This window comes from Saccopteryx leptura, chromosome 9 (genome assembly GCF_036850995.1).
Source record: "Saccopteryx leptura isolate mSacLep1 chromosome 9, mSacLep1_pri_phased_curated, whole genome shotgun sequence".
NCBI classification, from domain to species: Eukaryota; Metazoa; Chordata; class Mammalia; order Chiroptera; family Emballonuridae; genus Saccopteryx; species Saccopteryx leptura.
Window position 1 is genome coordinate 24,754,270 of NC_089511.1, and position 26,772 is coordinate 24,781,041.

Here is a 26,772-nt window from a genome sequence, read left to right on the forward strand (position 1 = left end):
AACATGAGCAGTAGGAAATGGATTGTAATATATGAGAATGTTTAATAAAAAAATAATGTTAAAAATATAAAAGATTTGTCTGCAAGCCAGATGCAGCCATCAAAAGAGCCACATCTGGCTCGTGAGCCATAGGTTCCCAACCCGTGGTCCAGTCCGTCATCATATTGTAGGAAAAGTCTCCCAGGCAGGTTCACTAAGGTTTGTAGGCTTCCATTCAAGCTTGTCGGGTTCCAGAAGCTGGAGTGGTCTCAGTGTGTGGCTGCATCTTTTTGGTTTGGGGGAAGTGAAAATTTTTGTAGACTCTTCCAGGTTTTTCGGCTGCTCTGATAATCAAATTGGCATGAGACAAATTAGAAGAAATGAAAGTTTAATAATATGTTTACCTTGTATATACATGGGAGAGACCCAGAAAAAGTGAGTAACTCACCAAAATGGGGTGGTGGGGAGCAGGTTTGGGGAGGATACAGGAAAAAGCACAGAAATGGAATGAAAGTGAGAGGGAGGAATAGATATTGGGAGGGGAGATAGAATAGACATATGGTAAGCAGGTAGAGAAAGGGAGGAGTGAGAGAAGAGAGGGGGATAGTGAGAGAGAGAACAGAATGAGGAGGGAGAGGGAGCTTGGGAAAAGAGTGAGGAAAGGGGGGAGGAGGAGAGAGATTGAGAAAGGGAGAGGGAGAAGTGAGAAAAGAGAGACTGGGCGTTAAAGAGGTTAGAGAGAAAGGCGTGAGGGGAGGGGACAGTGAGAGAGCACCGAGAGGGACATAGTGAAGGAGATGGAGGAGGAGAGCGCGTGGAGTGAGAGAACTGAGGCAGAATATACATGGAGTGGGAGATGGAGAGGAGCTGTGAGAATGCACAGGCACAGTGAGAGGACTGAGGCAGAATATACATGGAGTGGGAGATGGAGAGGAGCTGTGAGAATGCACAGGCACAGTGAGGACTGAGGGAGAATATACATGGAGTAGGAGATGGAGGAGGAGCTGAGAATGCACAGGCACAGTGAGAGGACTGAGGGAGAATATACATGGAGTGGGAGATGGAGAGGAGCTGTGAGAATGCACAGGCACAGTGAGGACTGAGGGAGAATATACATGGAGTGGGAGATGGAGAGGAGCTGTGAGAATGCATAGGCACAGTGAGAGGACTGAGGGAGAGTATACATGGAGTGGGAGATGGAGAGGAGCTGTGAGAATGCACAGGCACAGTGAGAGGACTGAGGGAGAGTATACATGGAGTGGGAGATGGAGAGGAGCTGTGAGAATGCACAGGCACAGTGAGAGGACTGAGGGAGAATATACATGGAGTGGGAGATGGAGAGGAGCTGTGAGAATGCACAGGCACAGTGAGAGGACTGAGGGAGAGTATACATGGAGTGGGAGATGGAGAGGAGCTGTGAGAATGCACAGGCACAGTGAGAGGACTGAGGGAGAGTATACATGGAGTGGGAGATGGAGAGGAGCTGTGAGAATGCACAGGCACAGTGAGAGGACTGAGGGAGAGTATACATGGAGTGGGAGATGGAGAGGAGCTGTGAGAATGCACAGGCATAGTGAGAGGACTGAGGCAGAATATACATGGAGTGGGAGATGGAGAGGAGCTGTGAGAATGCACAGGCACAGTGAGAGGACTGAGGGAGAATATACATGGAGTGGGAGATGGAGAGGAGCTGTGAGAATGCACAGGCATAGTGAGAGGACTGAGGCAGAATATACATGGAGTGGGAGATGGAGAGGAGCTGTGAGAATGCACAGGCACAGTGAGAGGACTGAGGCAGAATATACATGGAGTGGGAGATGGAGAGGAGCTGTGAGAATGCACAGGCACAGTGAGAGGACTGAGGGAGAGTATACATGGAGTGGGAGATGGAGAGGAGCTGTGAGAATGCACAGGCACAGTGAGAGGACTGAGGGAGAGTATACATGGAGTGGGAGATGGAGAAGGAGCTGTGAGAATGCACAGGCACAGTGAGAGGACTGAGGGAGAGTATACATGGAGTGGGAGATGGAGAGGAGCTGTGAGAATGCACAGGCACAGTGAGAGGACTGAGGGAGAGTATACATGGAGTGGGAGATGGAGAGGAGCTGTGAGAATGCACAGGCACAGTGAGAGGACTGAGGGAGAGTATACATGGAGTGGGAGATGGAGAGGAGCTGTGAGAATGCACAGGCATAGTGAGAGGACTGAGGCAGAATATACATGGAGTGGGAGATGGAGAGGAGCTGTGAGAATGCACAGGCACAGTGAGAGGACTGAGGGAGAATATACATGGAGTGGGAGATGGAGAAGGAGCTGTGAGAATGCACAGGCACAGTGAGAGGACTGAGGGAGAATATACATGGAGTGGGAGATGGAGAGGAGCTGTGAGAATGCACAGGCACAGTGAGAGGACTGAGGGAGAGTATACATGGAGTAGGAGATGGAGAGGAGCTGTGAGAATGCACAGGCATAGTGAGAGGACTGAGGGAGAATATACATGGAGTGGGAGATGGAGAGGAGCTGTGAGAATGCACAGGCACAGTGAGAGGACTGAGGGAGAGTATACATGGAGTGGGAGATGGAGAAGGAGCTGTGAGAATGCACAGGCACAGTGAGAGGACTGAGGGAGAGTATACATGGAGTAGGAGATGGAGAGGAGCTGTGAGAATGCACAGGCATAGTGAGAGGACTGAGGGAGAATATACATGGAGTGGGAGATGGAGAGGAGCTGTGAGAATGCACAGGCACAGTGAGAGGACTGAGGGAGAATATACATGGAGTGGGAGATGGAGAGGAGCTGTGAGAATGCACAGGCATAGTGAGAGGACTGAGGGAGAATATACATGGAGTGGGAGATGGAGAAGGAGCTGTGAGAATGCACAGGCACAGTGAGAGGACTGAGGGAGAATATACATGGAGTGGGAGATGGAGAGGAGCTGTGAGAATGCATAGGCACAGTGAGAGGACTGAGGGAGAATATACATGGAGTGGGAGATGGAGAGGAGCTGTGAGAATGCACAGGCACAGTGAGAGGACTGAGGGAGAATATACATGGAGTGGGAGATGGAGAGGAGCTGTGAGAATGCACAGGCACAGTGAGAGGACTGAGGGAGAGTAGAGGGAGGGGGTTAGAGAGAAAGAGAGGGGTGAGGGTGGAGTGGCAGTAGCAAGAGAAGGGGGATGAGAGAACTGAGGTGTGAGTGGAGAGGACAGTGAGGAGTGAGAGCAGGCAGCAACAGATAGGTGAGAGGGGGTAGAGAAGAGTGAGAAGGGAGAAAGGAAAGATGAGAATGGAGAGCAGAGGTTGGAGCTAGAGAGGAGTGAGAAAGTGGAGCGGGATGCTGCTGGGCAGGGGAGAGACAGAGGAAGAGTGAGGGAGGAGTGAAAGATTAAAGGAGTGAGGGAGGGAGGAGACAGCAGAGACGAATGAGCTAGAGAGAAAAGAGGCAGAGTAAGACTAGAGAAAGTGCTGAGACAGCAGACGATTGAGAGAATAATAAGGGGGTGAGAGTGGAAACAGGATGGGAGAGTGGAGAGAGGAGTGGGACAGCAGAGAAGGGAGAGAGTGAGGGGGGAATGAGAAAGCAGAGATGAGAGGATACACAGAAGAGAATGAGCAAGAAGAGTTTAGAGAGTCCTCAGAGAGCAAGTGTAGGCTGGGAGAAAAGAGAATAGAAAGGAGAGTGGCAATTTGGAGGATTAGTGAAAGGCAAATGTTAAGTAGCAAGAGAGTGGGAGAGAGTGAGAGGTGAAACAAACCGTGAGAGGACAGAGAGACATTAGAAGAGGGAGGCAGATTAGAGAGAAGAGACAAAGAGGTGTGTGCCAGAGAAAGGAGCAAAAGAACAGACAGGAATGAGGCTAAAGTAGAGAGGGAGTGACAGAAAAGTAGACAGATGGGAGAGGAAGACGGGAGAAGGTGGCAATACAGGAGACAGAGATTGTGAGAGGGAAAGTTAGAGGAGATGAGAATGAGAAAAGAGAGAGTGAAAGACCAGTCAGAGTAAGAGGAGATAAGACAAAGGAGGCATAGAGGGGAGGAGAGAGTGAAGGAGTGAGAGTATTTAGAGGGTATGGTAGGGAAAGAGTCAAGGAGTGAGACTAGTGAGAGGGATTGAGAGAGAGGAAGGAGAAAAGAGTGATGGGAGAGTGAGAGTAGTGAGGGAATCAGAGGGACAGAACAAAGGAGAGAGTGAAGGAGGAGTTAGAGTACTGACTCCTTTCAGATTTGATGTCTGCTGAGAGGGGATGGGAGAGAGAAGAAGGGGAAGTGAGATTTGTGAGAGGGATTAGAGGGAGAGTGGTAAGAGGGAATGGCACAGAGGAAGGGGGAGTTAGAGTAATGAGAGCAAGAGGAAGGAGGTAGACAGTGTAGGAGTATTGAAAGGGAATGTGAGAGAGAAAGGGATGAGTAAAGGAGGAGTGATTGCAGTGAGAGGGTGAGGAGAGAAGGAGGAGGCAGATAATGAAGGATTGAGAGGGAATGGAGAAAAGGAGGGAAAACCGAAGGAGAATAGTGAGAAGAATGAAAGAGGAAGGATGGATGAGATTATTTATTTAGAGGAAATGAAATGGAGAGGAAGGAGGTAGAGAATGTAGGAGGAGGGAGAGTTGTGAGGAGAATGGGAGACGGGAAGGAGGGGAGAATGAAGGAGGAGTGAGTGTAGTAACGGGATTGGAGGGAGAGTAGTGAGGCAGTGGGAGAGAGGAAGGCGTGATGGAGGAGTGAGTGGTTAGAGGGGATGAAATGGAAAGGAGGTAGGGAGAGAGGGAAGTAGGAGTGAGCAGTGAGAGGGAATGGGAGAGGAAGCTGGGATGAGTGAGGGAAGTAAAAGAGGGTAAGAGGGAGATGAGGGTGGGAGAGTGAAGGAGGATGGCAGCAGTGAGGGAATGGGAGAGAAAAAGCGGGGAAGACTGAAGGAGGAATGAGAAGTGAGAGGGAACAAAAGAAGAAGGCGGATGAGAGATTATTTAAAGGGATGGCGGACAGATTATTTAAGAGTAAAAGAGTAGGAGGACAGAGTAGTGAAAGGAAGGAGGGAAGAGATTAGTGGGAAGAAATAGAAGATTGAGGGAGGAGTCAGATTGGGAGGGGAAAGAAGAGTGAAGGAGCAGTAAGAGTAGTGATATTAGTGAGGGGATGAGAAGGAGATGAGGGTGATAGTGAGGGGATGGGAGAGAGGAAGAAGGAGTGAGTGTAGTATAGGTAATTGAAGATATGAAATGAGAGAAGAATGAAAGCAGAGAAGGAGTAGTAAGAGGGGATGGGAGGAAGAAGGACTGAGATTGTGAGGGGTTGGAGAAGGAATAAAGAGGGAGAGAAGAGTAAGAGTAATGAGAGGGAATGGTAGAGAGGATGAAAGGGGGAGGAATAGTGAAAGTATTGAGGGGATTTAAGAGAGGCATGAGTGAAGAAGTGAGTGCAGTGAGGGAATGAGAGGAAAGAAGGAAGAGTAACAGGAGTGAGATTAATAGGAGGTGGGGGGAGAGGTAGGAGGCAGAGAATGAAGGAGGAGTGAGTATAGTGAAAGGGAATGGGTGAGAGGAAGGAGGAGTAAGAATAGAGAGAAGGAAAGAGGAAGGAGGGATGAGTGAAAGATGAGAGGTTATGTAGAGGGATTGAAAGGGAGAGGAAGGAGGTAAAGCGTGGAGGAAGAAGGAGACTGGTGAGAGGGAATGGGAGACAGGAAAGAGATGGAGTGAAGAAAGATTTGTTAAGGGGAGTTTGGAGAGAGGAAGGAGGGAGAGAGAAAACTGAGTAGGAAGAGAGGATTCGAGGAAGCATTAAAAGAGAGAATGAGGTAAGGAGTAAGTAGTGAGAGGAAGGAGATTAGTGGAGGGAATAGGAGAGAGGAAGGAGGGAGGAGCGATGAAGAAGTGTCAGTGAGAGGGGATGAGATGGAGAGGAGGGAGGAAGAGTGCATGAGGAGAAGAGTAGTGAGGCAATAGGAGAGCGGAAGAAGGAACGAGTAAAGGACGAGGGAGAATAGTGAGGGAGAATGAAAGGGTGGAATGGTGGAACAGGAAAGGAGGACTGAGATTTGTGAGGGGATTGGATAGAGAGGAAAGGGAGAGAATGAAGAGTGAAGGTAGTGAGAGTGTGAAGAAAGAGGAGACAAGGAGAATGAGTGTAGTAGAGGAAATCAAAGAGAAAAAGGAGGTAAGAGACAAGGATGAGTAGAGTAGTGAGAAGAGAGGTAGAGGAAGGAGGAAAAGTGTAGGAGTAGTGAAAGTATTGAGAAGTAATAGGAGAGGGGAAGGAAAGAGTTAAGGGGGAGTGAGAATAATGAGAGGGAATAGGAATAGGAAAGTAAGGAAGGAGTGATGGAGGAGTTAGGGAGAGAGAAGGGATGAGTGATATTGCTTAAAGGGGATGAGGGAGAGGAAGGAAGGTAGCGTGAAAGAAAAGTGAGAGTAGTGAGAGGAATGGAGAGGGGAAGATTGAGGAGGAGTGAGACTTGTGAAAGGGGATTAGATAGAGGGAACGGAGGGAGAGAATGAAGGAAGCGTGAGAGGGAATGAGAGAAAAGAAGGAAGTCTGAAGAAAGACTAGGATAGTGAGGTGATTGGGGGAGAGGGAGGAGAGAGTATGAAGGAGAAATGAGAGTAGTGAGAGGGGTTGTGAGAGGAAAAAGTGAAGAGTAAATAGAGGGAATTGTAGTAAAAGGCAGTGGGAAAGAAGGAGGGAGGAGTGATGAAGAGAGAGTAGTTAGAGGGGATGAGATGGAAAGGAGGGAGAGAGTGAAGGGGAGGAGTGAACAAGGAAAGGAATTGGGATCATGGAAGGAAGAAAGGGTGAGTAATGAGGGGATGGGATAGAGGAAGCAGGGAAGGGTGAGGGATGAGAGGGAGATAAGGGTGGGAGTGAAGGAGGAGTAGGCAGAGAGAGAGAATGAGAGAGAGAAGAGTGAAGGAGGAGTGAGAGGAATGAGTACTGAGAGAAGTGAGGAGAGCAGTGAAGGAGTCAAGGGGAGTGAGTAGTGAGAGGTGTGGGAGAGAGCAAGGAGGGAAGAGTGAAGGTTGAATAATACAGGGGGTTAGAGGGAGAGGAATAAGGGAGAGTGTGTAGGAGTAGTGTGAGTATTGAGGGAATGGGAGAGAAGGGGGGAGAGAAAGAAGAGAGAGTAATGAAAGGGAATGTGAGGAAAAGACAGGTTAGTGAGAAGATTAGGGAGAGAATGAAGGAGTGAGTGTAGAAGGAATTGAAGAGAGGAAGGAGGGAAGAGTGAAGGATGAGGTAGAGTATTGAGAGGGGAAGAAAGGAATAGTGAATAGGAAGTGTGAGCAGTGAGAAGGGAAGGACAGAGGGGTGAGAGTAGTGAGAGGAAGGAGGAAAGAGTGAAGGAGGAGTGAGAGTATTTAGACAGGATGATATGGAGATGAGGTAGGGAAAAAGTGAAGGAGTAGTGAGGAAATGAGAGAGGAAGGAGGGAAGAGTGAAAGAATAGTACAAGTAGTGAGAACGAATGGAGAGAAGGTTGAAGGAGGAGTGATATTTGTGAGAGGGGACCAGAATGAGAGGAAGGAAGACTAAACGAGGATTGTGGTTAGTGAGAGAGGAAGGACGGAAGACTGAAGGATGAATAGAGTAGTGAGAGAGGAAGGAGGGAAGACTGAAGGATGAATAGAGTAGTGAGAGAGGAAGGAGGGAAGACTGAAGGATGAATAGAGTAGTGAGAGAGGAAAGAGGGAAGACTGAAGGATGAATGGAGTAGTGAGAGAGGAAGGAGGGAAGACTGAAGGATGAATAGAGTAGTGAGAGAGGAAGGAGGGAAGACTGAAGGATGAATAGAGTAGTGAGAGAGGAAGGAGGGAAGACTGAAGGATGAATAGAGTAGTGAGAGAGGAAGGAGGGAAGACTGAAGGATGAATAGAGTAGTGAGAGAGGAAGGAGGGAAGACGGAAGGATGAATAGAGTAGTGAGAGAGGAAGGAGGGAAGACTGAAGGATGAATAGAGTAGTGAGAGAGGAAGGAGGGAAGACTGAAGGATGAATAGAGTAGTGAGAGAGGAAGGAGGGAAGACTGAAGGATGAATAGAGTAGTGAGAGAGGAAGGAGGGAAGACTGAAGGATGAATAGAGTAGTGAGAGAGGAAAGAGGGAAGACTGAAGGATGAATGGAGTAGTGAGAGAGGAAGGAGGGAAGACTGAAGGATGAATAGAGTAGTGAGGGGATGAGATATAAGATGTACAGGAAGGAGAGAGTTTAGGAGTACTGAAAGTATTGAGAATAAGAGGGGAAGGAAGGAAGAGTGAAAGGACAGTGGGAATAGTGAGAAGGAAAGGGCAGAGGAATGGGGGAAGAGTGAATAAGGATTGAGACTAGTGAGAGGGAATGGGAGAGAGTAAGGAAGAAAGGAGTGAGTAGTTAGGAGGGATGAGAGGGAGAGGTAGGAGTTAGTGTCGGAGTAGTGAGGGGATGAGAGGGAGAGGAATGAGGGAAGAGTGATAGAATGCTTAGAGTAATGAGAAGGAATGAAGAGAAGGAGAAGATTGAAGGAAGACTGAGGATAGTGAGTGGGGATTGGGGAAAGAAGAGGGAGAGCGAAGGGTTGTGAGTAGTGAGTAGGATTGGGAGAGTGGTAGGAAGGGAGAATGAGGAGGGATAGTAATTAGGGGATGAAAGAGGAAAGGAGGAGAAGTGATGGAGTAGAGATGGAAGAGAGAGCAGTTAGAGGGCATGAGATGGAAAGGAGGTAGGGAGGGAGTGAAGGAGGAGTGACAAGTGAGAGTGATCAGGATCAAGGATGGAAGGGAAAGTGAGGAGGAGTGAGCAGTAAGAAGAGATGAGAGAGAGGAAATGGGGATGAGTGAAGGATGTGACAGAAGTGAGAGGGAGATGAGGGTGGCGGGAGATTGAAGGAAGAGTAAGCAGAGAAAGGGAATGTGAAAGAAGAGTACAGAAGGAGTAAGAGTCCTGAGACAGAATGATATGGAGAGTATAAGGAGAGAGAGAGAAGGGGGACAGAGTACTGAGAGGAGTGTCATAAGGGAGAGTCAAGGGGAGTGAAAGTAGTGAGAGGTATGGGAAAGAGGATGGAGGGAAGAGTTTAGGATGAATGAGAGTAATACAGAAGATGAGAGGGAGAAGAATGAGGGAGAGTATAGGAAGAGAGTATTGAGGGGATGAATGAGAGGAATGTGGTAAGAGTGAAGGAGGGTGAAAGTGATTGGGAATGGGAGAGAGGAAGGAGGGAGAGAATGAAGGAGTGTAGTAGAGGGACTCAAAAAGAAGGAAGAGGGAAGAGTGAAGGATGAGTAGAGTATTGAGAGGGGAAGAAAGGGAGAAGAAGGTGAAGAGTATAGAGTAGTGAGACTATTGAGAGGTAATAGGAGAGGAGGAAAGGAACAGTGAAGGGGAATGTGAATAGTGAGAAGGAAGGATGGAGGAGTGAGGAGGGAAGAGTGAAGGTAGAGGAATGAGAGTAGTTGGAATGGGAGAGAGGAAAGAGGATGAGTGAGATTATTTAGAGGGGATGAGAGGGAGAGGCAAGAGTTAATGTAGGATGAGTGAATGGTGAGGGGAGAGGAAAGAGGGAAGAGTGAAAGTAGTGAGAAGGAAAGATTGAAAGAGGAGTGAGATTTGTGAGGGGACTGGAGGGAGAGGAAGGAGGACACAATATGAAGGAAAAAAGTAGTGAGGAAAGAAGGAAGACTGAAGGAGGATTGAGGTTAGTGAGAAGAGATGGGGAGAGAGTGAAGGAAGTGTGAGTAGTGAGTAAAATTGGTCGAGTACTAGGAAGAAAGAATGATAGTAGTGAGAGGGTATGAGAGAGGAAGGAAGGAGACGTAATGGAGTGGAGATGGAAGAGTGAGAGTAGTTAGAGGGCATGAGATGGAAAGGAGATAGGGAGGAAGTGAAGGAAGAGTGAGAAGTGTGAGTGATTGGGTTAGAGCAGTGGTAGTCAACCTGGTCCCTACCGCCCACTAGTGGGCGTTCCAGCTTTCATGGTGGGCGGTAGCGGAGCAACCAAAGTATAAATAAAAAGATTTAACTATAGTAAGTTGTTTTATAAAGACTTATTCTGCCAAGCTTAGAGAAAATCCAACATAAAGTACTTGGTAAGTAATTATTATTATATGCTTTAACTTGCTGTAACTCTGCTTTATAAATTTTATAAAGTAAAGTTATTTCCCTACTTTATAAATCACCATTACTGTGGAACTGGTGGGCGGTTAGAAAATTTTACTACTAACAGGTACAAAAATGGGCGGTAGGTATAAAAAGGTTGACTACCCCTGGGTTAGAGGGAGGAAGGAAGGAAGAGTGGAGTGAGCGATGAGAGAGGAAATGGGGACAAGTGAAGGATTTGTGACAAAAGTGAGAAGGAATGAGAGGGAGAGATTGAAGGAGGAGTAAGCAGGGAAAGGGAATGTGAGAGAATAAAGAAGAGTAAAGAACGAGTGAGAGTCCTGAAACAATGATATAGAGAGAAGAGAGAGAGAAGGAATGAGTACTGAAAGGAGAAGAAAAGGAGTGTCATGAGGGAGAGAGTCAAGGGGAGTGAATAGTGAAAGGTGTAGGAGAGAGGAAGGAGGGAAGAGTGAAGGAGGAGAAACTAGTAAGGGGGAATGGGAGAGAAGAAGGGATGAGTGAGAATACTTAAAGGGGTTGAGAGGGAGAGGAAGGAGGGAAGAGTGAGAGTAGTTTAGAAGGAATGGAGAGAGGAGGGAAGATTGGAGGAGTGAGACTTGTGAGGGGGTTGGACAGTGAGGAAGGAGGGAGAGAATGAAGAAGCAGTGAGCGTGTAGAGGGAATCAAAGGATGGAGGGAATAGCGAAGGGTGATTATTGAGAGGGGAAAAGATGGAGAAAGAAGGAGGTAGAGGGTGTGGGGGTGAGTATTGAGACATGATAGAGAGGGGAAGGAAGGAAGAGTAAAGGGGGAGTGAGTAGTGAGGGAGGAGTAATGGAGGAGTGATGAAGTAAAGAGTAGTGAGGGAATGGGAGAGGAATTTTGGAGAATTGTTGGAGGATTGAGTAGTTATATGGGATGAGATGGAGAGAATGTAGAAGAGAGTGAAGGAGGAGTGAGAGTAGTGAGACGGAATGGGAGAAAGGAAGGGGGATGAGTGAAATTATTTAGAGGGGATGAGGGGGAGGAAGGAGTTACTGTAGGAGGAGTGAGTAGTGAGGGAATGTTAGAGGAATGGAGGAGGACTTGTTACTGAGGGGATTGGGAAGAGAGGAAGGAGGGAAGAGTGAAGGATAAGTAGAGTATTGAGAAGGGAAGAGAGGGAGAGGAAGGAGGTGGAGAGTGTAAGAGTAGTGAAAGTGTTGAGAGGGAATAGGAGAGGGGAAGGAATAGTGGAGGGGGAGAGTGAGTAGTGAGAGGGGAAGGATGGAAAAATGGAGTGAGAGTAGTGATGGAATGGGAGAGAAGAAGGGGATGAGAGATTATTTAGAGAGGATGAGAGGGAGAAGCAAGAGTTAGTTTAGACAGAGTGAGTAATGAGAGAGGAAGGGGGGAAGAGAAAGAATGAAAGTGTTGAGAAGGAATGAGGAGGAGTGAGGTTTGTGAGGGGACTGGAGCTAGAGAGAGGAAGAACAGAATAAAGAGAAAGGGAGAATAGTGAGAGGAAAGAAGGAAGACTGATGGAGGGCTGGCATTAGTGAGTGGGGATTGGAGAGAGGAAGGAGGGAGAGAATGGAGGAGGAATATGAGTAGTGAGTAGTTTTGGGAGAGTAGGAAGGAAGAATGAGAGAGGGAGGGAGGAGTGAGAGTAGTTAGAGGACTTGAAATGAAAAGGAAGTAGGGAGAGAGTGAAGGAGTGAGCAGGCAGAGGAATTGAGATAGAAGGAAGAAAGAGTGAGAAGTGAGTAATGAAAGGGGATGAGAGAGGAAGTGGGCAAGAGTGAAGATGAGTGAGGGAAGTGAGAGGCTATGAGGGAGAGATGAGTGTGGGAGAGAGTGAAGGAGAACTAAGCAGTAGAAGGAATGTGAGAGAAGAAAGGGTAAAGAAAGAGCGAGTCCTGAGACAGAAGGGAGGGAGAGAGAGAAAAACGAGTGAGGACTGAGAGGAAAAGAGCAGGAATGTCATGAGGAAGAGAGTCAAGGGGAATGAGAGGTATGGGATAAAGGATGGAGGGAAGAGTGACAAATGAATGAGAGTAATAAGGGAGATGAGAGGAATGAGGAAGAAATGTAGGAGTCAAGAGTACTGAGAGAGGAATGTGGAAAGAGTAAAGGAAGGATGAGAGGGAATGGGAATGGGAGAGAGGAAGGGAGAGAAGGACTATTGAGAGGGGAAGAGAGGGAGGAAGATGGAGAGGGTAGGAATATATTGAGAGGTAATAGGAGAAAGGAAGGAAAGAAGAGTGAAAGGGTAGTATTGAGTAGTGAGAAGGGATGGATGGAAGAATGATGAAGTGAGAAGGAATAGGAGAGAGTATGGAAGGAGGAGTGGTGGAGGAGTGAGAATATTTAGACAGGATGATATAAAGATGAGGTAGGGAAAGAGTGAAGGAGGAGTGAGAAGTGAGAGGAATGGGGGTGAGATTTTTAGAGGGCATGAGAGGGAGAGGAAGGAGGGAAGAGTGAAAGTAAGAGAAGGAATGAAGAAAGTAGGAGGGAAGATTGAAGCAGGAGTGAGATTTGTGACAGGGTATTGAAGAGAGAGGAAAGAGAATGAAGGAGGAGTGAGTGTAATAGACAAAGAGAGAAGGGAGTGGAGTAAAGGATGAGTAAAGTAATGAGTGGAAAAGAGGGTGAGGAAGGAGGTAGGGAATTTATGAGAAAATATTGACAGATTATAGGAGACGGGAAGGAAGAGTGAAGGGGTATTGAGAATATTGAGAGGGAAAGGAGAGATGAAGGAGAGGAGTGATGGAGGAGTTAAAGTAGAGAGGATGAGATGGAGAGGAGGTAGGGAGAGTGAAGGAGTGAGTAGTGATTGGAATGGGAGAGAAGAAGGAATGAGAGATTACTTTGAAGGAATAGGAGGAAGAGGAATGAGGGAGGAGTGATAGAATAGTGAGAGGAATGAGAAGGAGAGAGGAGTGAAGATTAAAGGAGGGGAGGAGAAGATTTGTGATAGGGGATTGGAGAGAGAGGTAGAAGTGAGCAGTAAATAGGGGGGACTGTAGTAAGAGTCAATGAGAAAGGAAGGAGGGAAGAGTGATGAAAAAGTGAGTAGAGGGGATGACATGGAAAGGAGGTAGGGAGAGAGTAAAGGAGGAGTGAGAAGTGAAGGATTGGGATCAAGGAAGGCAGAGTGAGGAGTAACAAGAGGGGTTGAGAGAGGAAGCTGGGAAGAGTAAAGATGGATGAGAAGTGAAAAAGGACAAGAGGGAGAGAGTGAGGGGAGTAGGCAGTGAGAGGGAATATGACAGAAAAAAAGGAAGAGTGAGGGAGGAGTGAGAGTCCTGAATTGGAATGACATGGAGCAAAGGGAGGGAGAGAGGAGGAGGAGTAAGTACTTAGAGGAGAAGAGAGAGTGTGAGGGAGATGGTCAAGTAGTAAGAGGTATGGCAGAGAGGAGGAAGGGAAGAATGAAGGAGGAATGAGTGTAGTAGAGGGAACTGAAGAGAGGAAGGAGGGAATAGTGAAGGATGAACAGAGTATTGAGAGGGGAAGGGATGGAGAGGAAGGAGGTAGTGTAGTAGTGAGTATTGAGAGGTAGTAGGAGAGGGGAAGGAAGAGTGAAGGAGGGTGTGAGGAAGGACAGGAGTGATGAAAGAGTGAGAGTAGTTAGAAGGGATGAGATGGAGATGAGGTAGGGAAAGCATGAGGAGTGAGAGTAGTGAGGGAATGGGGGAGTGGAAGGGGATGAGTGAGTACTTAGAGGGGATGAGGAGAGGAAGGAGGGAAGAGTGAAGAATGATTGAGGGAAGTGATAGGTAGGAGGGAGATGAGGGTGGAAGAAAGTGAAGGGGGAGTAGGCAGTGAGAGAATGTGAGAAGGAAGGGTGAGGAAGGAGTGAGTTCTGAGTCGAAATGGCTCGGAGAGAAAGAGGAGGGTACTGAGAGAAGAGAGTGTGAGGGAGATGGTCAAGGGGCTGAGTAGTGAGGTATGGGAAAGAAGAAGGATGAATGAGAGTAATGCAGGTGATGAGAAAAAGAGCAATGAGCAGGAGAGTGTAGGAGGAGTGAGTATTGAGAGGGTAAACGAGAGGCATGTGGAAAGAGTGAAGGAAGGGTGAGAGTAGTGAGAGGGAATGGGAGAGGAAGGGGGGAAAGAATAAAGGAGGAGGAGTATAGTAGAGGGAATCAAAGAGGACCGAGGGAAGAGTGAAGGATGAGTAGTGAGAAGGTTAAGAGGGAGAGGAGGGAAGTAGAGAGTGTAGTAGTGAGAGTATTGAGAGAGAATAGGAGAGGAGAAGGAAGGAAGATGGAAGGAGAATGTGAGTAGTTGAGAGGAAGGAGAGAGGAACGAGTGAGGGAATAGAGAGGAAGGATGGTGAGTGAGATTATTTAAGGGCATAAGAGGGAAAGGAAGGAGTTAGTGTAGAAGGAGAGGGAATGTGAGGAATGAGGAATAAGTGAAAGAAGAGTTCAAGTCGTGAGAAGGAATGGTGAGAAAAAGGGAGGATTGAAGGAGTGAGTAGTCTGTAGGTCTGGGAGAGGTAGAAGGAAGAGTGAGGAGGTATAATGAGATGGGATGAGAGAGGAAGGAAGGAGGAATTATGGAAGAGTCAGTGCAGTTAGAGGGCATATGATGAAAGGTAGGAGGAGAGAAGTGGGAGTGAGCAGGTAGAGGAATTGGGGACAGTAAAAGGAAGGAAGATTGGGGCGGAGTGAGTAACAAGGGTTTGAGAGAGGAAGCGGGGAAGAGTGCAAGATGAGTGAGGGAAAGAGAGAATGGGAGGGAGACAAGGCTGGGAGAGAGGGAAGGGGGAGTAGACAGTGAGAGGGAAGGGGAGAGAAGAAAGAAGGAAGAGTGAAGGAGGAGTGAGAGTCCTGAGTAGAATGACATGGATAGAAGGAAGGGAGAGAGAGGGAAGTTTCAGTAGTGAGGGAATCGAAGAGAAGGAGGGATGAATCAAGGATGAGTAGAGCATTGAAAGGGGAAGAGGAGAGAGGTAGGAGGTGGAGAGTGTAGGAGTGAGAGTGTGGAGAGGTGGTAGAGAGGGGAAGGAGGGAATAGTGAAGGAGAAGTGATTGCTGAGAGCAATTGAGAGAGGAAGTAGTGAAGAGTAAATAGAGGGGTGGGAAAGAGTAAGAGGCAGTGGGAAAGAGGAAGGAGGAAGGCGTGATGGAGGAGTGAGTAGATAGAGGGGATGAGATGGAAGGCGGTAGGCAGAGAGGGAAGGACGAGGGAGCAGGGAGAGGAATTGGGATCACAGAAGGAAGGAAGGAAGGAGGGAGGGAGGGAGGGAGGGAGGGAGGGGAGTCCTGAGACAGAACGACATGGAGAGAAGGGAGGGAGTGCTAAGCAGGGTGAGTACGAAGAGAAGAGAAGAGAAGGAGAGTGTGAGGGAGAGAGTCAAGGAGAGCGAGTTGTGAGAGGTATGGGAGAGAGGAAGGAGGGAAGAGTAAGTAATGAGAGGGAATGGCAGAGAGGAGGGGAGTATTGTGAGGGGATGAGGGAGAGGAAGGAGGGAAGAGTAAGTAATGAGAGGGAATGGCAGAGAGGAAGGGGGAGTATTGTGAGGGGATGAGGGAGAGGAAGGAGGGAAGAGTAAGTAATGAGAGGGAATGGCAGAGCGGAAGGGGAGTATTGTGAGGGGATGAGGGAGAGGAAGGAGGGAAGAGTAAGTAATGAGAGGGAATGGCAGAGAGGAAGGGGAGTATTGTGAGGGGATGAGGGAGAGGAAGGAGGGACAAGGGAAGGATGAGTGAGGGAATTGAGGGGATGGGAGGGAGATGAGGTGGGAGAGTGAAGGGGTGTAGGCAGTGAGGGAATGTGAGAGGAAAGGGAGAGTGAAGAAGGAGGGAAGAGTAAGTAATGAGAGGGAATGGCAGAGAGGAGGGGGAGTATTGTGAGGGGATGAGGGAGAGGAAGGAGGGAAGAGTAATGAGAGGGAATGGCAGAGCGGAAGGGGAGTATTGTGAGGGGATGAGGGAGAGGAAGGAGGGACAAGGGAAGGATGAGTGAGGGAATTGAGGGGATGGGAGGGAGATGAGGTGGGAGAGTGAAGGGGTGTAGGCAGTGAGGGAATGTGAGAGGAAAGGGAGAGTGAAGGAGGAGTGAGATTAGTGAGGGGGTGCGGAGCTAGAAAGGAGGCAGAGTGAAGGAGGAGGAGTGAGCAGAGAGAAGCATTTGGAGAGTGAACAGAAGGAAAAATTAGTGAGGAATGGCAGAGAAGGAGGGAAGAGTGAGGAGGAGTAAGTAATGAGAGGGAATGAAGATAGAGTGAGAGTAAGGGACAGGGAAAGAGGAAGGGAGATGAGATTTAGAGGGGAGAGCGAGAGGAAGGAGGAAAGAGTGAGAAGAGTAAGAGTGTAGTGAGAAGGAATGGAGGGAGTAGAAGGGAAGATGGAAAGAGGAGTGAGAATAGTGAGAAGGAATAAAAGGGAGGAGGGATGAACGGAGGACTAGTGATTGCAGTGGAGGGAATCGGAGAGAGGAACGAGGGAAGAGTGGAGGAGGAGAGAGTAGTGAAGGGAAGGAGGGAGAGAAGGAAGAGTGAGGAGAAGAAATGAGAGGAAGGAAGGACGAGTGAAGGATGAATCAGTGAGGGTTTGGGATAGCGGTAAGAGGGAAGAATGAGTGAGAGTAATGAGGGAATAAGAGGGAGAGACTGAAGGAGGAGTGAGAATAGTGAGAGGGAATGAAAGAAGGTGGGATGAGTGAAGGATGAGAGATTAGAGGGAATGAAAGGGAGAGGAATGAGGGAGTGTAGGAGTGAAGAATACTGAGGGCATGAACAGGAATGTGAAGTGAAGGAAGGGGGAGGATAGTGAGGGAATGGAGAGGAAGGAGGGAGCGCAGTGAGGGGAGGAGAGAGGAGAGAGGTAACGGGTAGTAGTGAGGGAGAGAGTGAAGGAGACATGAGAGAAGGGAGACAAAGGGAGGACTGATGGAGGAGTGAGTGAGAAGGGTTGTGTGAAAAAGATTTAGAAGGGATGGAGTGTGCGAGTCAATTTTTACTTACAGGAGCTTCCAAGGTTTCCCAGGATAGCACTGTCCCACACCACCAGGTGTTCACTCACCCAAAGGCTTCTGGGGACTCTGTCCGGGTGGAATTTTATGGAGACCTTATTACATAATGGTGATTGATGACATCACTTACCATGATGTTTGTGAACCTTGTATTGGCTACTGCCCAGGGTCACAGCATAGGGCTGTAAGTTCTAACCCTCTTACCACACGGTTAGGTCTAATGGCGACCATCATCCATCCCTATGTAATTTCCAAGAGTCACCTCATTCATTTAACAGAAACCTTTATCACTGTCAATTCTTAGGTAATTTTAGGAATTTGGTGAGCTATGAGTCAGGAACTATGGACAAAGACCAAATACATTTATTGCTGCTGCTTTTTTTGTTTGTTTTTTACAGAGACAGAGAGTGAGTCAGAGAGAGGGATAGACAGACAGGAACTGAGAGAGATGAGAAGCATCAATCATTAGTTCTTCATTGCGCGTTGCAACACCTTAGTTGTTCATTGATTGCTTTCTCATATGTGCCTTGACCATGGGCGGGCCTTCAGCAGACCGAGTAGCCCCTTGCCGGAGCCAGCAACCTTGGGTCCAAGCTGGTGGGCTTTTCCTCAAACCAGATAAGCCCGCACTCAAGCCGGTGACCTCGGGGTCTCGAACCTGGGTCTTCTGCATCCCAGTCCGAAGCTTTATCCACTGTGCCACTGCCTGGTCAGGCAATTGCTGCTGCTTTTTTTATAATAGCATTTTTAAAATTTTTATTAAATCAATTGGTACAAAAGTTAGCATTGCGTGGAAAGAAAGTAGTAAAAAGACAGCAGGTAAGAGAGGAAACATCCAACCTCGACACTAGAAAATGAATCACATAAAAATGAGTTTGGTGTAGTTCTCTGCCCCACTCCAGGAAGAGCTTGTAAAAAAAGACTTTTGTAGAAGAAAGTAGGAAAAGTAAAAAAGAAGCAACTTCTCCAGTGTATTTAAATTTTCAAAATTTAAAGGTACTGGTTTCCCTGAAATACAGCAGAAGTAGAACAGGGAATCAGGTATCATTCCTCTAAATCAGTGGTAGTCAACCTGGTCCCTACCGCCCACTAGTGAGCATTCCAGCTTTCATGGTGGGCGGTAGCGGAGCAACCAAAGTATAAATAAAATGATAGATTTAACTATAATAAATTGTTTTTATAAAGATTCATTCTGCCAAACTTAGTGAAAATCTGACATAAAGTATTGGTAAATAATTATTATTATATGCTTTAACTTGCTGTAACTCTGCTTTATAAATTTTATAAAGTAAAGTTACTTCCCTACTTTATAAATCACCATTAGTGTGGAACCGGTGGGCAGTTAGAAAATGTTACTACTAACAGAGATACAAAAGTGGGCGGTAGGTATGAAAAGGTTGACTACCCATGCTCTAAATGAAAGAATCTGAAAATGCTTATTGAAGATTTTATTTCACAGCTTGGAGGTGGCACCTGGTTGTTCAGAGCCATGATTAATGTGGTCCTGAAGCCAGCACATCCCAGGACATTCCCATCTCCACCACCCAGCACAGTGGTGGGCAGGGGTGAAACTGAACACTGTCCCTGTCTTCTAAACCTCAGGCTAATGGACGCTGATGTCAGGAGCAGTGCGAGCTGATTGGAGACATTACTAAGCCAAGTCCCTCTCCCACCCGGTCCCAGCAGCCAGGCTCCCAACCCCACCTGCTCTAGCCCCTGTCCTCAGCTCCCAGGCTTCTACTTGATCTTAAATTCCACTCTCTGCACGAACTATTTCATTAAAGATAAAATAATACAGGACAGAAATACATTTTAACAGCTTTCAAAACAAATCAAACACATTTAAGCTTCAAAAATTAAAATTAGCCCTGGCCGGTTTGCTCAGTGGTAGAGCATCTGCCCGGCATGTGGATGGCCTGGGTTCAATTCCCATTCAGGGCACACAGGAGAAGTGCCCATCTACTTCTCCACACCTCCCTCTCTCCTTTTTCTCTCTCTTCCCCTCCCACAGCCAAGGCTCCATGGGAGCAAAGTTAGCCCGGATGCTGAGATGGCTCCATGGCCTCCACCTCAGTCACTGGAATGGCTCCCACCTCAACAGAGCAACACCCCAGATGGGCAGAGCCTTGGTGGACTTGCTGGGTAGATCCTGGTTGGGCGCATGCGGGAGTCTGTCTGACTGCCTCCCCACTTCTAACTTCGGAAAAATACAAAAAAAAAATTAACTAGAAAAGTGTTAACTTTGACTATGTCCCAAAAGAGGCTCCTGCAGATCGACCCGCCAGGGTGCCCTTGTGGATGGGTCCTCATTGCAGAAATGTCCAAATACAGTTCTTATAAGTCATAATATCACCAACACGTAATTCTTTAATACTGTCTAGTTTGAGATCACAGAAACAATACCTCTGAGCACCGTCAGCACGCCGGTGCAGCCCTGCATGCTTATGACAAGGCAGCTTGTGTCCCTGTACACGTCTGCAGAGGAGACACGTAGCTACCTGCTGAGTGTTTTCCTTTATCTGTTCTGTATTACCATATGCTCCTCATTTCAGAATGAATAGTAGTATGCCGTTTCAGGGATCAGTGTCCTTCACGGATGTGACTGTGGACTTCACCCAGGAGGAATGGGAGCAGCTGGACCCGTCCCAGAGGATCCTGTACATGGATGTGATGCTGGAGAACTACAGCAACTTACTATCAGTGGGTGAGGACAGCCATCGGGGGGACTCGTGTTTACCTGGTCATGTGTCTGTCCCTTCTCAGTTACCAGAAATTATGAGCTTCTGAATTACTAAATGGTTGTCCTGGCTGGATAGCTCAGCTGGTTGGAGCATCATCCTGATGCACGGAGGTTGCTGGTTCGATCCCCAGTCAGGGCACATAGAGGAACAGGTCAGTGTTCCTGTTTCTTTCTCTCTTAAATCAATAACTTTTTTTTTAAATCACACTTTAAAAATAAATAAGTAAATAAGTTACTAAATGGTTTTGGCCTCGAGCTTCAGGTGTTAGAACTGAGAGAGGAGCTGCATTCTGTTAGCAAATTGTCTGGTGTTATCAAACCAGGTGGGATTTTTAAGTTGGAGCAACAGGCCTGACCTGTGGTGGCGCAGTGGATAGTCAGCCTGGAACTCTGAGGTCGCCAGTTTGAAACCCTGAGCTTGCCTGGTCAAGGCACATAAGGGAGTTGATGCTGCTTCCTCCTCCCCCCTTTTCTCTCTCTCTCCCCTCTCTCTTCTCTCTCTAAAAATGAATAAATTAAATCTAAAAAAAAAAGAAAGTTATAAGAGCAACAGGAGTCATGACTGGCAAAGGTAGACTCACCCCTAGAACTTTCTATGGAAGCTGTGGAAGGAGGAGCCACTAGAAATAATATCCCAAGGTTTATGAATGAGTCGGTACCTTTGACATATTGTTAGGACTTTTTTTTCAAATTCCTACACCTTTAGAGATGGCTGCAAACCGGTGACCTGAGTGCCTCGGTTGTCCGAATGTTTTGTATTTTAGCTCACGGTCATTGGGGCAGTGGCCTCAGGGAAGTATTTTTCCAGTGCACAAGTCCTATTGTCCAGGATGCAGCTGGTCCCCGAAGCAGACAGCCTGCGGCTCACAAGGGCCAAAGACCAGTAATGCACAGAGGGCAGTGAGGCTGTCTGGGTAGAGCAGGGGTCCCCAAACTTTTTACACAGGGGTCCAGTTCACTGTCCCTCAGACCATTGGAGGGCCGGACTATAAAAAAAACTATGAACAAATCCCTATGCACACTGCACATATCTTATTTTAAAGTAAAAAAAAAAAAAAAAAAAAACGGGAACAAATACAATATTTAAAATAAAGAACAAGGAAATTTAAATCAACCAACTGACCAGTATTTCAATGGGAACTATGCTCCTCTCACTGACCACCAATGAAAGAGGTGCCCCTTCCGGAAGTGCGGTGGGGGCCGGATAAATGGCCTCAGGGGGCCGCATGTGGCCCGCAGGCCTTAGTTTGGGGACCCCTGGGGTAGAGGCTAGGTAAGTTCCTTAAGATCCCTTCCAATTACAGTAAGGACAAGGTTGGCTGGGGAAGAAGGTAAGCATGTTAAAAGGGAAAAAATAAAATATAATGATGAAAACACATTCTCTCTCCAAAAACTTGAATAGCAGCATTGAGTCTATCAAAAGGATCATGGCTTCTTGGATCAATTGTATATTTCCTACAGAATATATGAGTTTCTGGATTTTGCCATTCATTTACAAAAGTCTTATTTTAAAACAGCAATTTTCAACCTTTTTTATCTCATGGCACACATAAACTAATTACTAAAATTCTACAGCATACCAAAAAATATATTTTTGCCAGTCTGAGAAAAAAAATAGGTCTAATTTTGATTCATTCACACAGGATGGCTATTGTGCTGACTGTTGTCATTTTTTAATTTGATAGTCTAAGGGAAAAAGGTCAGTGTCCCCTACTAAATAGTCAAGGGTAGTGCATGTTTTAAAAATTCTTGTGGCACACCAGTTAAAAAATCACAGCTCTAGGGATTTGGAGCTCTGCAATAGGACAGTCTCTGCAAAACTGAGAAATGCTGCAGGAGGGGGTAGGGAGGCGCGTGGTGGGTGTGTGGAGGGGGAGGGGAGAGCCTAGAGGCAGGAGAGGAGCTGCTGGTCGGCCACAGTCATTCAGGCAGAGTCGGGTTGCTGATCTCCAGTCTGCCTATGTCTTATTCTTTAACGTGTCCATGCCGACCCTCCTGACCCTGGGTTGCCAGCCTCCCCACGTCATGTTTCCTGTTTGCTACCCTTAGTTTCATTTCACTTACCCCCCTTTTAAGGTCACTTTATAATCTGGCAGTGCTATTCATATTCATTGTCAGTTTCTCCCTTTTTTTTTTGACCACAGGCTTTTTCTTTCAAAGTTTAAGAGCTAGGAAAAATTTGCAATGGGGACCTTTTTTTTTCTGAGAGAGAAACAGGAACATTGAGCTGCTCCTGTATCTGCTCTGACCAGGGATTGAACCGGCAACCTCTGCACTCCCAGACACGCTCCTGGGGACTTTTTAATAATGGCAGACTGGGTCTCACACTAAAACGTCAGCCCCACAGTGGGACACGTGGCGGCGGCGCATCCTCCGTGCTAATGAGGGGCTGACCGTGTTTCCTGTGCTCCCCTAGAGGTGTGGAAGGCTGATGCGCAGGCACAGACGGAGCACGGGCACCCCGAGGAGCAGGTGGGGCCGTTCATCATCTTTAAGAACCAAACCCCAATTGAGGACAGAAGTGACCTCTTTGGAAAATCATTCAATCTGAGCACCGACTTTGTTTCTTTAAGACAAGTGCCCTATAAATACGACTTATATGAGAGAACTTTGAAATATAGTTCAGACTTCCTTAACAGTAATAGCTATATAAGGAAGCACGCTGATGAGTATAATGGATTTGGAAAAGCACTTCTCTATCTAAAGCAAGAGAAAACCCATACCGGAATGGAATTTGCTGAATATAACAAAAGTGGAAGAGCCTTCGGCCACAAAGAAGCCATTTTTAAACATCAGAAAATTAGAAATTTGGTACAGCCTTTCATTTGTAATTACTGTGACAAGGCTTTCTCCTTTAAGTCACTCCTCGTGAGCCATAAGAGAATACATACTGGAGAAAAACCTTATGAATGTAACGTATGCAAGAAAACCTTCTCCCATAAGGCAAACCTCATTAAACATCAGAGAATTCATACTGGGGAGAAACCCTTTGAATGTCTGGAATGTGGAAAAGCTTTCACCCACCAGTCAAACCTCATCGTACACCAGAGGGCACACATGGACAAGAAGCCATATGAATGCAGTGACTGTGGCAAGACGTTTGCCCAGAAGTTTGAGCTCACGACGCACCAGAGAATTCATACAGGGGAGCGACCCTATGAGTGTAATGAATGTGCAAAAACCTTCTTCAAGAAATCAAACCTCATTATCCATCAGAAAATTCACACGGGGGAGAAACGCTATGAGTGCAGCGAGTGTGGGAAATCCTTTATCCAGAACTCGCAACTCATCATACACATGAGGACTCACACAGGGGAGAAGCCCTACGAGTGTACAGAATGCGGCAAAACATTCAGCCAGCGGTCAACTCTGAGGCTTCACTTGCGAATCCACACGGGAGAGAAACCATATGAGTGTTCTCAGTGTGGGAAGGCCTTCAGCAGGAAGTCCCGGCTCAGTGTCCACCTACGAGTTCACATAAGTGACAAAGCCTGAGACTGCAACCAGGTCGCACTGTGCAAAACCCTTCCACCAGGGCCCTCCCAGTGGGAAGAACCCCCCTAAGGTACTGAAGGAGCTTGGGAATTCATACTAAGCTGCAGTTAGCTCAAAAATGTGTACCACAGGGTCCCCTGAGATCATATACTGAGATTTAGATGTGATACCCAACTAAAGAATACATATCAGAATATATCCAATTGTAAATAGACGTACTTAACTATATTGCATTGAGCTTTTTAACATCTTGAGTGAATTATTCAAGAATGAAATAGTCTAGGAAGCAGCAGAAAGGATCTATAGACAGTACCTAGCAATTTAGTGATTGTATGTGTGATTATGCGACAAAAACCAAAAATATATTTTAGGCCTGACCGGGCGGTGGCGCAGTGGATAGAGCATCGGACTAGGATGCTGAGAACCCAGGTTCAAGACCCCAAGGTCGCCAGCTTGAGCTCAGGCTCATCTGGTTTGAGCAAAGTTCACCAGCTTGGACCCAAGGTCGCTGGCTCGAGCAAGGGGTTACTCGGTCTGCTGAAGGCCCAGTCAAGGCACATATGAGAAAGCAATCACTGAACAAATAAGGTGTTGCAACGCGCAACGAAAAACTAATGATTGATGCTTTTCAACTATCTGTCCCTGTCTATCCCTCTCTCTGACTTTCTGTCTCTGTAAAAAAATTAAAAACTTGTTTAAAAAAAAATACATATTTTAGATCTGCACATGTGAATTGAGCAGTCATTGGAAGTTTGAATTTCTTGTCCTCTGTAATAATTAGGACACATCAGACAAGATTTTCCATATTAAATATCACGCATGTTCTTCTCAGTCTCTCTATAACTCAGTATGCATTCCAGATGAAATATGGAACAGAGTCTAAAGTAGCATGTAACACGTTTCTCCTGTGTGTGCTGGTGTCGGAAGTCGGTGTGACCATTGTTACTGAGCTGCTGCTTTCTAAACGGAAAGCAATGTTCAAGTTTTAACCTGCTCTGGGCTTGCTGAAGTTTTAGGAACATTACAGAAATATGCAGGTAATTAAGAGGAGGCAGCTGTGGGCTGTTAGTGTGCATAGGCTGTACGGAGTAATGTAAGATGGAAATGGGCTACGGAGAGCGTCCACCTGCACCTGCTGCTGTCATTTTGCAGCAGCTGACATGTCAGTTACCAGTGGTTGTATAACCCAGAAACCACCTGCATTTTTGTGTGTTTTGTTCCTATTTTATATGAATTGTCTTGTAAGAAACGGTAGGTGTGTGTGTGTAGTGCACAAATGTTAACTTTCAGAGACTTGAAAAGGAAAAATAATTTAAGAAACTGTCACGTCTTCTTGCTGTTTTTTCATTTCCATGTGAATAGTCCTTAGTTTTTGCAGTGTTCTGTGTAGGGAGGCATTTCTGCTTTCCTGAGCTCTATCATCATCCTCAAGCATTTCCTTTTGGAATCTGACTTAGCATAAGCTATACCTTTTCTTTAAAGGTTCACAAGCAGTTTTATAAATCACTGTCAGTGATCTCTCCATATATTTTTTAACCTACAAAAATTTATCTTTGCATAACTCAGATATACCATTTTAGGCTTGATTTAAGATTCATAAGTTTCTTTACTGTCAGTCACATATCATGCACTAGAATTGTAAATGGAAACCAGGACTGGCTTTTTAAATTAATTCTTGAAGACCCTTGACACGCTGTGACTATATGAATATGACTGACTTGATGAACAAATTTACTGGAACATCCATCATTCACTAAGTCTTTTTAAGTTGTCGTCTGATCTGCTAACAGCAAGGAAGCAGAGGAGATTAATTTCACCCTCTGCTGTCAGAATGTAAATTGTGACAGCCTCCTTGGAAATCACTGTGACTGTCTTAACATTAAGAAAATATATACTCTCCAACCCAGCAGTCCCATTTTTGGGAACCTATCCCTAAGCAAAAAAAAATAAAGTGCCAGTACTTAAGGTTCTGTTTATCAATGTATATTGTATTTTTTGGTGAGGACAGAAGGAAACTGTAAATAGCCATCGGTGAGGGAATGACTGAATAAACTGTGGCAGAAACATACCGTGGACGATGGGGTCCACAGAAAATGTAGGAGCAACACCTCCAGGCAGAGGAGGGTAGCAAGAGGAGAGTATATACCAGATTGAGTATATATCAGATTTTGTAAAATAAAGATTTAAGAACTGTATGTGTGGGTGTATTTGTTTTTTGGGTTTTTTATTTTAATTTATTGTGTTAACATGGAATCAAGTGTCTCACTGAATATAACACCCTCACCCCCCACCCCCACCCCGTGTCCCTGTTTATACCTCTATTACCCCCCCCCAACTCCCTCCCCCTTCCCTCTAGGATTTGCTGTCCTGTTATCTGTATCTATGTGTTATGTATATATAATTTCACTAATCCCTTCACCTTCTCTGATCCCATCCCCTCATCCCCCTTCCCTCTGACAGCTGTCCCTCTGGTCCCTGTGACCCTGCTTTTGTGTGGGTGCATTTATATATGACTATGGGCCTAGAGAATAGAATTCCCCTAAGTCAAAAATATAATTGCCATTAATTCCAGTGGAAAAATTTTTATGCATTTCTTAGTCCCTAAATTAACACTCATTTATACAAAACCACCATACCCCATTAAAATGGACAGTTTGTCGTCAGCCTAGAGTGCGGAGGACCCGGGTTCGATTCCCAGCCAGGGCACACAGGAGAAGCGCCCATTTGCTTCTCCACCCCTCCGCCGTGCTTTCCTCTCTGTCTCTCTCTTCCCCTCCCGCAGCCAAGGCTCCATTGGAGCAAAGAGGGCCCGGGCGCTGGGGATGGCTCTGTGGCCTCTGCCTCAGGCGCTAGAGTGGCTCTGGTCGCAACATGGCGACGCCCAGGATGGGCAGAGCATCGCCCCCTGGTGGGCAGAGTGTTGCCCCTGGTGGGCGTGCCGGGTGGATCCCGGTCGGGCGCATGCGGGAGTCTGTCTGACTGTCTCTCCCTGTTTCCAGCTTCAGAAAAAGGAAAAAAAAAAAAAAAAATTAAATAAAATGGACAGTTTGTTAAATAGCATTAGTTAACATAGAGTGACAAGGCAGGCTCTAGCTCACGTGGCTGTGTTGTACACTTGAGCCTAGGTTCTCAATGGGAACCATATTTGACATTAATTTTTTTACTCAGTGGCAACTTTATGTACAAAAAGGAAAAACAGCAAAGATGGGAAAAACAAAAATGTCAAGGCATGCCAAGGTTACTATTACTATAAATTATAAATTACAAATGCTTTGCCTGACCAGGTGGTGGCGCAATGAAAAGCATCAGACTGGGACACAGAGGACCCAGGTTCGAGACCCCAAGGTCGCCGGCTTGAGCGCAGACTCATCCATCTTGAGTGTGGAATCATAGACATGACCCCATGGTCTCTGGCTTGAGCAAGGGATCACTTGTTTTGCTGTGACCCCCAGTCAAAGCACATATGAGAAAGCAGTCAATGAGCAACTAAGGAGCCACAATGAAGAATTGATGCT

The 26,772-nt window shown here is 46.6% G+C and overlaps 1 protein-coding gene across 9 annotated transcripts in view; it reads left to right on the forward strand.

Annotated features, from left to right (window-relative positions):
• Positions 1 to 25,452, forward strand: part of ZFP1 (ZFP1 zinc finger protein) — a 58,721-nt gene extending 33,269 nt beyond the window's left edge. For 5 of the 9 annotated variants that reach the window (XM_066349431.1, XM_066349432.1, XM_066349434.1 and 2 more), the window contains 2 exons: positions 19,600 to 19,726; positions 22,179 to 25,452. In XM_066349431.1, the coding sequence (XP_066205528.1) occupies positions 19,600 to 19,726; positions 22,179 to 23,257 (1,206 nt within the window). In that variant the 3' untranslated portion in view covers positions 23,258 to 25,452. Of the gene's footprint in view, positions 1 to 19,574; positions 19,727 to 22,178 lie in introns of all 9 variants that reach the window. The other 4 variants (XM_066349436.1, XM_066349435.1, XM_066349437.1 and 1 more) reach the window with 2 other exon arrangements.
• The last annotated feature ends 1,320 nt before the right edge of the window (positions 25,453 to 26,772 follow it).